The following is a 13,385-nucleotide window of genomic DNA, read 5'->3' as shown; positions in this document are numbered from 1 at the left end:
GGAATTCTCAAATTGGAGAAATAGCCTCTTGCCAGAAGTAGGTGTTAGAAGTAGCCAGAGACGAGACAGAAACAACAAAAAAACAGGTTTTTCTGCCAGCAATCAGAGAATTTCTGGGCATCAACTCCAGGATCCAATATGCTGAAGAGCCACCTTCTTCTTAGTCATGTTTCCACTTGAAGTTTGTGACACGGGTTGTTTAATTTTCTGTATATATATCCAACATTATAGTGTGAGAGATTTTCCATAAACCTTGCCTTGCAGCTAACTTCACTGGAATGCATTTATTCTGTAAAGTTGAAAATACCTTATTGAAAAATGCAGCCCTCCTCCATGCATTGAGGAATTTGAAAGCTGTGACAGAAAATTTGCACCGATGGCATTAGGAATCACGTTATGCAGCTGTCAGCAGGGGAGGTTAGGGAGTCACCCTCTTCCCACTGATGGCTTCTGGGCCGCATGCTGCTACTGTGGCTGGGCCATGCTCCTGGAGGCACTATCAGGCCTGGGTGACTCTGGTTGGCCTCGCTAGCAGGAGATGTCAAAGCCATGTTAGTGACAGAGTCTATCGTCCTGCCCTGCTGTGCTATGACCCAACTCTTTCTTCTGTTTTCACTCCGTTGCCATTATCTGGTCAGGACAGACAGCCAAAAAAGTGTTTCTCATCCTTAGCTCCCAGGTCCCTTCTGTGGTCATCGGGCTTATCAAATGTCTTTTAGGTTTGAAACAGAAACACAATGAAGCCCAAAATTGAGCACAGATAATATGAAGCTGCTTGGAGTCACATGGGATGGGGAACTGGAGCCTCATGACCAATTCTCCCCCAACTCCTCACATGGCTGCCCGTACGGGAGGCCAGCAAAACCCCCAGGATCCAGGGAGCACAGTTTAAAACCATTGCCCAAAAGCACTTTATACAGAAGCATAGCCAATTTTCTAAGAATCCGTGGAGAAAGAACTCCGAGTGTAGAACTTAAGTTCTTTTCATAAGCTCCCATAATGCGTGCTGCCTTCTAACCAGGATCCTAGCTTTTATGTACCCCAAGATAGTTATATAAGCAAAGGTGTGTCATCATGAACAGAAGAACAGAACAAGCTTTCAGAGATAAAGCAAGTTCTTTACTTGCCTGATTCAGAACTGTTTTAAGTCTCCCCCAACCCTGTACCCTGAAGGCTGTAGTTACAGTAAAATAGGAGCAGAAAAGGGGTAAAAGTCCTTGGGGAACAAGGGAAACCAAATCAGCAGGGTCCAGAAGTCAATGCCAAGTGAAAGAGGAGAGTAGTAGGCACAGATGCAGAACACAAGAGGAGGCCAGAGTGCAGGCATCACCTTCCAGTCCAACCATTCCCTCCATAGCACATGGACAGGCCTGGGAAGGGGCAGTCCTCACACAGTTTAGAGTCAGAGGATTGTTTCACTTTTTTGACTTTTAGCCCTTGGCTTCTAGCTCCCCTTCCTCCACAAAGGAAGGAGCTCCTGTCTTCTCCCCATACCTCCCTCCTTTACAGGGGCACTCAGAGAAGGCTGAGCAGGTGGTGTCGGGGCTGGCTTCTTGGGCCGTGACGCTGGAGCAGCAGTGCTCGGTCTTGTCTCCAGCCCACGCTCTTGATCAGTCACGTTCACAAGCCTGACATGCTCCCATGGACATGGGCAGATTTTGCCACCCCTCCCTCTCCGCAAGGCCACGAGCATTTTTGTGTGTTGGTAGTTGTGAAAGCACTGTACAGACTCGAGCAACTTGCCAAGGATATGTCAGGAGTGTAGGGCTCTGGGGGACTTGAATGCAGAGGAAACCAGCTGCACCCTGTCTTCTCTTTTCCTCTTAGGAAGATGCACTCATGTGAAAATGATGTTTTTTCAAAAAGGAATGACAGTAACTTGTATCTAAAGCACCTGATAATAAAACCCTTAAAATTGAGATAGAAGTGTTTAAACCTTATCTAAGTAAGGTGGGTGAAGCAAATGTAGCAAACATCCATGCCAGGAAAGTTATGGCAAGTGCTTTATTGAAGCTTGAGCTTCGTGATAGAAGAAGTAAGAAAAGGAAGCGGACGAAGAAAATATGCCAGCCTTTCAAGAAAAAGAAATATTTTTTCCAAGTACTAAATTCTAAAAATGGTTTGTCACACAGCCATTAAATGTAAAATACAATGCAATAAATAGCAGTTTTTTTTTTTTTTTTTTTTTTTTTTTTTTTTTTTGAGACGGAGTTTCGCTCTTGATACCCAGGCTGGAGTGCAATGGCGCGATCTCGGCTCACCGCAACCTCCGCCTCCTGGGTTCAGGCAATTCTCCTGCCTCAGCCTCCTGAGTAGCTGGGATTACAGGCACGCGCCACCGTGCCCAGCTAATTTTTTTTTGTATTAGTAGAGACGGGGTTTCACCATGTTGACCAGGATGGTCTCGATCTCTTGACCTCGTGATCCACCCGCCTCGGCCTCCCAAAGTGCTGGGATTACAGGCTTGAGCCACCGCGCCCGGCCTAAATAGCAGTTTTATAAAAATCACAGATGCATTATATTCAAGACCCTTGCATTATATTCAAGACCCTCTCCCTTTGCAGAGTAATTTGCTTTGCAAAAACCACAGTCACCTTGCCTGATAGATACAGAGGCTCTAAAACTCAAGAAGGTGAATATTAAGAACGTGTAATGTGCTACCGGAGGCTCCCATATTCACTCAAAACTTATGAGAGGTCTGTCCCCAACCTGCTTGCAAATGTAGGCCATAGATTAGGTTTGGAACAGACTGAGTTCATATTAATTAGAGCTAATATGTTTATTTCATTTCTAAAGCCACAGGGTCTCTAACTGTTGATTTGATTTTTAAAATCTCCTTTTTTTTTAGGAGTTCTTTGGAATTTATCCTCATGTGATGCTGTAAAAATGACAATCATTCGAGATGCTCTCTCAACCTTAACAAACACTGTGATTGTTCCACATTCTGGATGGAATAACTCTTCTTTTGATGATGATCATAAAATTAAATTTCAGACTTCACTAGTTCTGCGTAACACGACAGGTTGCCTGAGGTAAATTCTTTATGTCTTCTTTTCAATTAGTTCTGTGATTAAATAATATGTGTCATAGGTAAATTGATTTTAGGAGGGCTTACTTTATTAACATCTACCTAAGTTTTCAATTTTTATTTCAAAATCTAGGCCACTGGGCTTTAGAAAAGCATTATGAGCACAGACTTGTGGCCTTAAAGAAGTTATCTTTTAAATGACTCTTCTGTGACTTACTCAGAAAGGCCCTTTTAGTCTAAGATGACTGCCAAAATTCCAGTGTTTTCCACTTTGGCAGCATTTTTTTGGTAATCGCATTCTGATTGCTAATGTGTTTGCAGCCTGGTATTTGTTTCAGTTCAAAATGTAATGGTTAAAACCATTTTGCTTTTAAAGAGGTGTATGATTTAAACAATCAGTTTTAAGTTTTATAAATAAGTGAAAATGAGCCCAAATACTCTTTTGCAGTGAAAATCTATATATAAAGCCTCTTTTAAGTATGCACAGTAGAGTCCATTATTTGTCATTAACACTCATCGGTTCCATTTTGACCCTGTTTCCCAGCCTTACAGTACCCTGGGAACTGGAAGCAAGCCTTAGGGCAGAGTGGCACCAGGACAGAGTGCAGGCTCTGGTCTCAGACCGCCTGGCTTCCAGGACCCCTTTGAGCCTCCATTTCCTCATCTGTAGAATAGGGATGATAATACCACCTCAGAGCTGCGAGGGGTCAGCAGGTGCTTGTGGAAGGTGCTTAGCTCAGTGTCACCACATGAGCACTCAGTGAGTGCTGTTTAACATCTAAGCCTCACCAAGACTGAAAGCCTGAAAGGGAGCAAAGCTTATGTGGCTGGTCTGCAGCCTTCTAACATTGTGACAGATGGCTATCGGCCCCAGTCAGGGGACAGTGTTGGTGGGGAGGTGACAAGAACCAGGATCCCAGAGTGCAGGCCAGCTCCTCCTGACTCACATGCCCACATCCCATGGTGGGTCTGGTGGCCTAGCAATCATCCAAGGAGCTGGGATCACTCCTCAGCCAGCCAGCTAGGCTTCAGGGAGAGCCCGGGGCAGGACCCACCCTAGCTCCCCCAGTGAATCAGGGATAGAAACATTTGGTGAATGCCTTCTGTGTGAAACCAATGACAAATAAGACAGACTAGGTCCCTGCTCTGATAGAACCACATTCTACCAGGAAGACAGACAAACAAGGAAGCAAGAAAATAACAGTAGGTGCCCTAAAAATAGACAGGGTGATGTGAGAGTTATTGAGTGGTTACTTTGGTGGTCAGGGGGTCTCTCAAGGAGGTTAAATTTAAACCTGCATCTGAAATACCACAAGAAGTGACTCATTAGAGGGTGGTGCTGGGGAAGACAAGAGTCATAGGTCAAGGGAATGTTTAAGGTAAAGGCTCTGAGGCAGAAATGAGCTTGAAGCCATAGCTTACGGAACAAAAGGCAGAGTGGTACCAGATTATGTAGGATTTTGTAAATCAGATGGGGTTTGCCTATTATTCCGAGTGCCATGGGAAACCATCAGAGTGTTGTAAGCAGTGGAGTAGCAGGGCTCGTTTCTGGCCGCAGTAGGGAAGAGTGAGTACAGGCAGAAGTAGAGACAGGAAGATCAGGCTGTTGCAGAGATCCAGGCAAACAGTGAGAGCGGCCAGAGTAGGTGCTGGGGAGAGATAGGCAGATTTGGATGATTTTGTGGAGGAAGAGCTGACAGGGCTTGCTAGTAGATTGAATATTAGGAGTGAGGAAAGCGGGGAAATAAGGATACACCTAGATCTTTGGCTGGATCAGCCGCAAGCACAGAAGTGCTGTTGATGAGGGGAAGGGAGAAGAATGCTTGGAAGGGTGAGCAGCTCAGAGTTTTGACAGTGTCTAGTTTGAGAAGTCTAATTAGCTATCTATGTGGCAGTGTCAAAGCAATTGGATAAAAGAATCTGCAGTTCTAGAGAGCAGTCAGGGCTAAAGGCAGATGTGTGCCAACCTGTGGCCATGGGTCCGTAGGTTGTATTAAAGCCACGGAGGAGGAGGCACCTTGGAGAGTGCAAAGATGAAGAAGACAAGACAGGACCTGGGGCACTCCTGGAGGTGCCCATGGGCAGAGGAGGCTGAGAAGCAGTGAGATGAGAGAGAAGCCAGGTGGGGTCCCAGAAGCCTGTGGAGAGAAGGGAAGTGCTGCGGGCAGGCAGGGCAGATGAGAGCTGCCATTCTGCTGCCCCTCATCTGGTCTCAGTTTTGCAAATTCTCAGTCTGCATAATTTTACAATTAGCCTAGAATCATTGTTAATGGGACATAAAATAGATCCTTATTTGGTATTGATTTATGAAGGCAAATTGATATAAAAAATGTAGACACAAAACTGTTTTCTGGGTGTTTATAATTGAAAAATTGAGAAAAATTTTAGCATAAGCAAATATCTATATTTAACTTGAAATGTTTATACAAGAAATTGTATGTTTCCTCTGTTCAGCCAAGAAACATTTAATGACCACCTACTTACTGCATGCAAAATATTATAATGGGGTACTGCAAGAAGCTTCTGGCCTAACAAGGGAGGTAAAGCATGTCTGGAAGTACCCACCACCATGGCTGACATGCAGGCCACCTTCCATGAAGCAGGCACCTTTCTAATTGCTTTCTATGTAGCAACTCATTTCTTCTTCACAACAACCCTATGAGGTAGTCATTATTATTTCCCCCCTTTTACATATGAAGAAGCTCTGGAGAATCGGCCCCTAAAGAATTACATTAGGGGGTTAGAAAGTGACACATCATGAGAGAGGTACAGTGGAAGTCCAGATGTGCAGGTTCCCTTCCATGTGGATGATGGGGAGCAGCCATCATTATGAGCTTCAGGGATGTTACTTTGCAAGTCCTCAGTGCCTCCTCAGACCTCTAAGTGGCTACCATCTGTTGTCCGCTCTCTCAGATCCTGAAGGTAAGGCCATGTGGCTGATGACTGCGTGTTTCATCTCAGCAGCTCCTCCTGTCTCCACCCCTTTAGGAACCTCAGCTCTGCCGGGGAAGAAGCTCGGAAGCAAATGCGGTCCTGCGAGGGGCTGGTGGACTCACTGTTGTACGTGATCCACACATGTGTGAACACATCCGATTACGACAGCAAGGTCAGTGCCAGGCTGGGCGTTGTGGCAGATGACTGCAGTGCTTGGTGCCACTATTTGCATGCTGTTGGTTCTTTCTGACCTGTAGAACCTGTCCTCAGGAGGCTACTCTCCAGATCAAAGGGCAAGTCTCCAAAATTACAGAGGCAAGGCCTTGGCAACATAAGAAAATATCCTGAGAACAGAGTGGCTTGGTGCGGTAAAGGCTTTCTCGCTGGTTCTCCTAGGCTCGTTCTCAGGGTGGTGCCCCTGCTGCTATTTCCTCCAGTTCTATATCCCCATTAGAATCAGAGCCTTTAGTATTTGAGTATCTACTGAATAAAAGTTCTTGGTTGAGGCACTGTAATCCCCCAGCCTCTCTGCCCTCTTTGCTGCAGTGCAGTCCACAGTCCTCACCCCCAGCACTAACTGTTGCTGCCCCTCTCTACATCTGCTCCTGCTCCTGCCCTGTGATCGGTCTGTCCCCAGCGTGAGCCCCTTACTCTGCCCCTCCTGTGCCGGAGTGCAGGGTGTTCTGCTTATCATTCATCAGCTGTGACAACCATTCAGGATCTTCCTGGGGGCCAAGGAAAGTGGGAAGAACAGGAAAGAGGGACTGAAAGTGTAAGGAGTTCCAAGGTGGGCCAGATACTTGGTGTCAGGATGGACAGGACTAGGGGAGGCCATTGGAAAGTGTTGGATTGTAAGGGTGAGCCTGAGAGAAAAAAGGATGTTGAGTGCCTGGGGCGGAGAGAGGAGTGCAGGGGAACAGCCAGTTTTAGTTTGAGCCTCATTAAACTGGGAGATCGGCAGATGAAATTGAGGGGAGTAAGCAAGTTGGAAAAGGAAGCTTGCTAGATAGGCAAATGCTGAACTTGGTTTTAGACACTCAGCTAAATGACAATTGGCCTCCCAATCAGTGGTGTGATACAGTCTTTTAGGGGAACAAAAGACCATATACAGAAGGCAAATGTCAACAGGGAAAGACACCACTGAACATGGTTCGAAAGGAGGGTGGAGTTGGGAGATTTAGAAGGAGGCAGACGTGGAACTTGGGGATATGGCTGCCCCCAGGGAGGGAATTGGTGGCATCTTTTGTCATGCCAAGGATCTGCAGTAGTAAGAAGTGAGGCTCAGGCATCATGGGAGCAGCCTGGCATGTCATTAGCCCTGAGGAGAAACCTGGGGCTGGAGCTTACATTTCAACTGGCAGGAAGTCAGATCCTCGACAGGACTGAGAAGGGCTCTGTAGCCTGTCATCTGGGTATTCCACAGACACTCTGGAATCAAATCTCTCTTCAGATTGTTTCAAGTTCCCATACATAAAAACTAGTTCTTTCATATTTCCCATTTATTTCCTCTCTGTAGTGTTCAGTACAGAAGTGTTTTGCTCTAATGTGCCGAGTTGTTTTTAATTATATGCCATGCTGGGTTTCAGACTGTGGAGAACTGTGTGTGCACCCTGAGGAACCTGTCCTATCGGCTGGAGCTGGAGGTGCCGCAGGCCCGGTTACTGGGACTGAACGAATTGGATGACTTACTGGGAAAAGAGTCTCCCAGCAAAGACTCTGAGCCAAGCTGCTGGGGGAAGAAGAAGAAAAAGAAAAAGAGGACTCCGCAAGAAGATCAAGTTAGCATTTTATTTGATATGAGACTCTAAAGTTTCATTTTTCTGGGAGTGAGGAATCACATATTTGGCAAGAAAATAAATTTTCTGCATAGCGATAGCTGAGTCCCACAAGGGTGAATGTTTTCAAGTATTGGAGATCACGTTCATTCTGCCTCCGCTTAACTTGTGCTGTTTGTCTTTCAGTGGGATGGAGTTGGTCCTATCCCAGGACTGTCAAAGTCCCCCAAAGGGGTTGAGATGCTGTGGCACCCATCGGTGGTTAAACCATATCTGACTCTTCTAGCAGAAAGTTCCAACCCAGCCACCTTGGAAGGCTCTGCTGGATCTCTCCAGAACCTCTCTGCGGGCAACTGGAAGGTAGGACGACTTCCACTTGTCTACGCTTCTTTCCATCTTTGCAGACTAACTTGAAATGTTACATGTATATGCTCTGCCTCAGTCAGATCAGCCCTGATGGTAAAAGGGGCACAGTTACTTAGTTTGTCTTTGAAGGGGGTAGAGGGAAAAAAGGGAGACAAGCAGTTGCTCTGGGGATCCAAAGATAAATACAAGTCCGTCCTGTGAGAAACAGAAGGCTAGTGAGAAAAACAGATGGTGCCAGCACAGTGTAGAAGCCACAGGATGTGTGTGCTGTGGGGTCCTGAAAGGAGACATCTAAGCCAGCCACACAGTGTAAGGGAAGGTCAGGAAAGAGGGAAGTGAGGACATGGAGGAGGCTTCCTGAAGGGGATGCTGCCCGGCACAATCTGTAAGTGCGAGTGAGAATAAGCCAGGAGAGGCTGAGGCTGGGGTGTAGAGGGAGCCATCCACATGACAGGGACAACAGGAGGAAAGTCTCGTGGTGCAGACACGACAGTGTGGGCCAGGACTGCAGGCTGCCCACTGGGGCCCAGCATGGAGCCAGGCATCATGGACCGGCCTAAAGGCAGAACTTCAGGAGCTGAGCCCTCACCTGCAGACAGGAGGGGCTGCTGAAAGAGTCTGGGCAGACAAGTGAAAGAGACAGGCTCATGTCAACACTGCTCTCCCATTCCATGGCAGTGCAGAAGGTGGATTCGAGGAAGGGAGTTAGAAGCAGGGATTCCATTTGGGAGCCAGTGCAGCAGTACACACAGGTGAGAGATGATGAGTGGCTGAACAGAACACAGGTTGGGCGGTGCTGTGGGGAGGGATAGGGGACCCCACTCTGTTCCTCTCAGACAGTAACAGACATGCCTGTGTCTGAGGTTTCTGCATCTCTTTGCAGATGTATAACTAGGAAAACTGAAGACAGTTTCCTCTTGTTACCACTGTAAGCAAGTTGTCAGAACTTTCTAAATGTCCTCCAGCAACTTCCCAGACAGTCCTTGTCTGAGACGTTTTCAACCTCTAGAAATTTCCTGACAGGTGTGTTTTAGTAGAGTTATTACAGTGCTTGCTTTTGGCTACTTCTACGTTCACTCCCCCACAAAATGAGAATCTTTTGGTGATGTTGTTTCCACGATAGTGAAAAGCATTTGATAGGCCTAGGTATGGTTTCTTTCATGCAAGTGGCTGCCTTGTCGAATTTAGACCGATAACTATGGTCTGATGTTAAGCTGGTGTGGTGATTTTGTTGTGTCTCCTAGTTAAAGTGCCAGTGACTCAGTGTGTAAGTGCTGGCTCTGGAGGCAGACCACCTGGCTCTGAATCCAGGCCACTCTGCTTACCGTCTGGCAGCCTAGGGGCTCTCTGCCCACAGTTTCCACCTCCCCAAAATAAAGTGAAAAAATACCTACCTTATAAGATGGTTCTGAGGATTCAGTTGAGATATTCCCAGCACATAAGTATTTATAAACATTTATGTTGTAGAACAGCGTTCACCTTCAGCTTCTGTGACCAGAGGATCATTTGATGATGATAAAAAAGACGATAATTGCAATAGATGTGATTTGAGTTTTTAGAAGTTCACGTCTGGGATCATTTAGTGAGAGAGTTAGATAGCAAGCCCATTTAAAATACAAACATTATACCTAAGCAATTTCAATGGTGAGTTAAAATATTGGACCTTCACTAAGAAAATGAGATAATCATGGCCACAGATGTTATCGAGGAAGAAGCTATTTCAGGAGCAGCGATGACTGTAGTTCTCCAGAAGGAGCCAGGCTGGGCTGGGCTGGGCCGGGCTGGGCTGGGCCGGGCTGGGCCGGGCTAGGCTGGGCTGGTAGGTCTCCAAGTGAGACAGAAGGAGTTGGTTCTGTTGTTGCAGGTTTCAGAGAAAGAAGTTGATAAAACTGCCTGAGTGCCTTGCCCAGTAACGAGTCATGTACTTCATTTCCTCCCTGTAGATTTCATTTGATTTGAAAAATAGGAGTATTCATTTCATATGCAGACTATAAATAGGATCTTTGAAATGCATCTTTCCCTCTTATTTGTGTTATTAAAATAATCTATTCTGTTGGTATTCAAGAAACTGGATGGTCAATCACATGCTTTAATGTTCAAAATAATACAAAGGGCTGGTAGATCTCTGCCCTCATGTCTTGGCCACAGCGGGAAAGTAGATGTTTTATGAGCAACATCTTTCAATTACCCTAAAATTTGAAAGATGATTTGCATTGGTTGAAAAAGTCAATTAAAGCTCAAAGCCAAAAACAAGATTAAAGATCCGTTTTCTGATGTTACTCTTTTTGGTTTTTTCACTGATGACTTAGCACTCATTTCCATTTTGTAAGATACACAAACTGACTCACTGTATAGAGTTGCTTCATAGTCACAGAAAAATTTCTTGACTAGGATTTTTAAAAAACAGCATCAGCAGCTAACTAATCTTGAATGAGAATGCATTTTGCACACAAATGTACTTACTTTTCCACCAGGCTGTATGAATTATCATGCTGGATGTTTCTGGAGAATTCACTTTCTTCTGAGGCAAGGGATGTTTCCAAGCAATCTCTGACAGGTTACTGAACTCTAAATATTGTTGCAGGGAATGTAGAAAAAAAAATGACTCGATGGAGACAGGTTCTCCTTTCACGTGTGCTGATGGGTTACTGTCTCAGCCATGCTATTTATAGCCTCTGGGCTTGGCAGGGGACCAACTGCAAAGAAAACACACGATCCTTCCTTAATCATGTTTATGTATCTGAGATAGAAAGTAATCACTGCCTTCTCTTTTCTGCACAAAAATATCTCGCAGATGGTAGTTTGAGATTTTCAGGCTTTGGGATTTCTTTTTAAATCAGTCATCCCAGTCTATCTTTCTCCCCAACTATGGTTTTCTCTTTACTGGCACCACAGATTTGATCTTCAGTTGGAAAAAACCATTTAATCTATTAGTTCATCTTTTGGAAACATCTTTTTTAAGTGATAGTAACGTATGAGAGTGGAACTCTGTTTTATATATATTACTTACTGCCTGATTTTTCTCACTAGTTTGCAGCATACATCCGGGCGGCCGTCCGAAAAGAAAAGGGGCTCCCCATCCTTGTGGAACTTCTGAGAATGGACAACGATAGGGTTGTTTCTTCCGTGGCAACTGCCCTGAGGAATATGGCACTAGATGTTCGCAACAAGGAGCTCATAGGTATGTGCTGGTGACAAGATGGGCTGTAAATGTGAAGCAGCTGCAATATTCATGAAACCCTTCTTTTGATTAAATATACAGCTTCTAATATTTTTAACAACTGAGCCCTAGCCTCCAGTTTCTTGGCATATTTGAGTACTCCTGTTTCGTGACCATTCTTTTTCAGCAGGAGGCAAGCTCATTCGTTAATCATTGATGAGGGAAGGTAAATTTTCAGAAAAGCCAGGAATTTTATTTGTACCTTAAAACACTATTTAATAGAATTAGTGTCTGTCTTTTCGAAGAGAGGTCTCTGTAGCTTGAGCAACAAAAAAAATCTTAATTCTCCCTTTCCAGTTTTTGGACTGATACCCTAATTCACCAATGCTACCATACACTAAATAAAAAAGAAATCCCATGAATGTTTTGTAGCTTTTCCCTCTCAGGTCACTATAAATGTTTATCCCAGAGCAGAACCACTGTCTCAGCATCATTTCCACCCAGGGTAGGGGCAGGACTAGGGTGAGCTAAGCAAGGGCCCAAGGGCCCAACATTTTAGGGGGCCTTCACGCTCAGGTTTATGTAAGGTAGGGCTGGCACAGGCACAACCCGACAAGTGACGACCTCTGTAAGTTCTGCACCCCAGGCAGCTTGCTTGCCTCCGGGACATTGGCACATCCTAGGCAGGATTCAGGGGAAAGAAGAGATCAGGGACCCTCCAGAGACCTGAGCTGCATTCCTAGGAACTGCTGCTCACTGGCCATGCAACCTGGGGTGTCCTATATAACCCCGTCCGGGCTCCATTATTCTATCTAGATTGGAAATGAAATTCCTCATCTCTGAAAGGGAGCTGTTGATGCCTGCTGTCCTAACTGTGGTTTGCTGTAAAGAGGAAATGAGAGAGCTCCACGCCAAGTCCCACAGCTGGTGACAGGTCTAGGGAGAAGGAGGGAAAATGGGACAAGGTCTTACATGGATTCATCTGAATCAGTAGTAAACATTAAATTCACCTGCCATGAGAGAAGGAGAGAGAAACAAGGTGATGATGTTTACCATAAAGAGTTGCTGTAAGGATTAAACGTGATGAATTACAGTGGAAGCCCTTCACACAGTGCCTCATAGAATTGCTGTTTTGAATTGTTGCCCAGATAAACCTGCTCTTAACACACCATTCCTTTAAGCCAAGTCATCTCCCTACGGAGAGGAAAGGGAGTTCCTTCACACCCTGTTCATGGCCCAGCTCACGCCTGATTCTGGTAGATGTGCCGTATCTCTCAGTTCGAAAGGGAGTTCCTTCACACCCTGTTCATGGCCCAGCTCACGCCTGATTCTGGTAGATGTGCCGTATCTCTCAGTTCCCACACTTCCTCAAAAGAAAGCCTTCAGGTCCCTAAAGAGAGATTCTTTAAGGTTATTTTTCTTATGTCTGTAATGTTTGGATTTCTTATAAGGAGCATGTATAATTTGGACATTTTTAATGCTGAAAAGTAAATGATTGACATGTATATCCTGTGGCCTATCATATAACACAAAGACGCAGGTAGATAGGAGGCCTTGAGCTAGTACTGTGAAGTGCTGAGACCTCTGGCAAGAGGAGTGTGTATTCCAAGTCTCGGCTTCCTCCCAGTGCATTTCTGTGTTTCTGTGAATAACCCTTTTTAGCTTCCACTGGCCTTGTATCTCTCCAGTGACGAGCGTTTTCGTACCCGGCTGGAGCACTCTTGAACTGTTCCATGAATCCGTTTTTCTGGTTTCCCTATTCCTGTCTTCCTATGAGATCTGCACCCCTCCCGGATTCAGTATTTGGCTCTAATTTATCCAGCACTTCAGTGCCTAAGAACCTTCCCCTTCTCTGACCTCTTCCCTCTCTTTTCACACCCATCACCAACACTAAGAAAGGACTTTCTTTTTAGAGCCATTTTTCACAAAGAAGCAAAGTTTTGTCACTTCATAAAAGTTACCACATACTCAACTGTGTGGGACCCACCCTGCTGTCTGGAGCTGCAGTTCTGAGGGGACCGCCAGGCTCACTCACTCACGGGCAGAGTGAGCTGCCTCAGCCTAACCCCCAGGAGTGCAATTTAAAGTTATGCCTTAGTGAAATGACAGATTACATGTCATG

At 45.4% G+C, this 13,385-nt stretch overlaps 1 protein-coding gene across 11 annotated transcripts in view; it reads left to right on the top strand.

Annotated features, from left to right (window-relative positions):
- Positions 1–13,385, top strand: part of PKP4 (plakophilin 4) — a 229,461-nt gene that overhangs the window by 203,237 nt on the left and 12,839 nt on the right. For all 11 annotated transcript variants that reach the window (XM_064382735.1, XM_012454880.3, XM_064382736.1 and 8 more), the window contains 5 exons: positions 2,849–3,032; positions 6,017–6,134; positions 7,549–7,740; positions 7,924–8,097; positions 11,134–11,284. In XM_064382735.1, the coding sequence (XP_064238805.1) occupies positions 2,849–3,032; positions 6,017–6,134; positions 7,549–7,740; positions 7,924–8,097; positions 11,134–11,284 (819 nt within the window). The remainder of the gene's footprint in view (positions 1–2,848; positions 3,033–6,016; positions 6,135–7,548; positions 7,741–7,923; positions 8,098–11,133; positions 11,285–13,385) is intronic.

Source organism: Aotus nancymaae, unplaced genomic scaffold (genome assembly GCF_030222135.1).
Source record: "Aotus nancymaae isolate 86718 unplaced genomic scaffold, 86718_ANA_hifiasm-v0.15.2.pri h1tg000029l, whole genome shotgun sequence".
Lineage (NCBI taxonomy): Eukaryota > Metazoa > Chordata > Mammalia > Primates > Aotidae > Aotus > Aotus nancymaae.
This window is presented reverse-complemented; position numbering and strand designations above follow the sequence as displayed.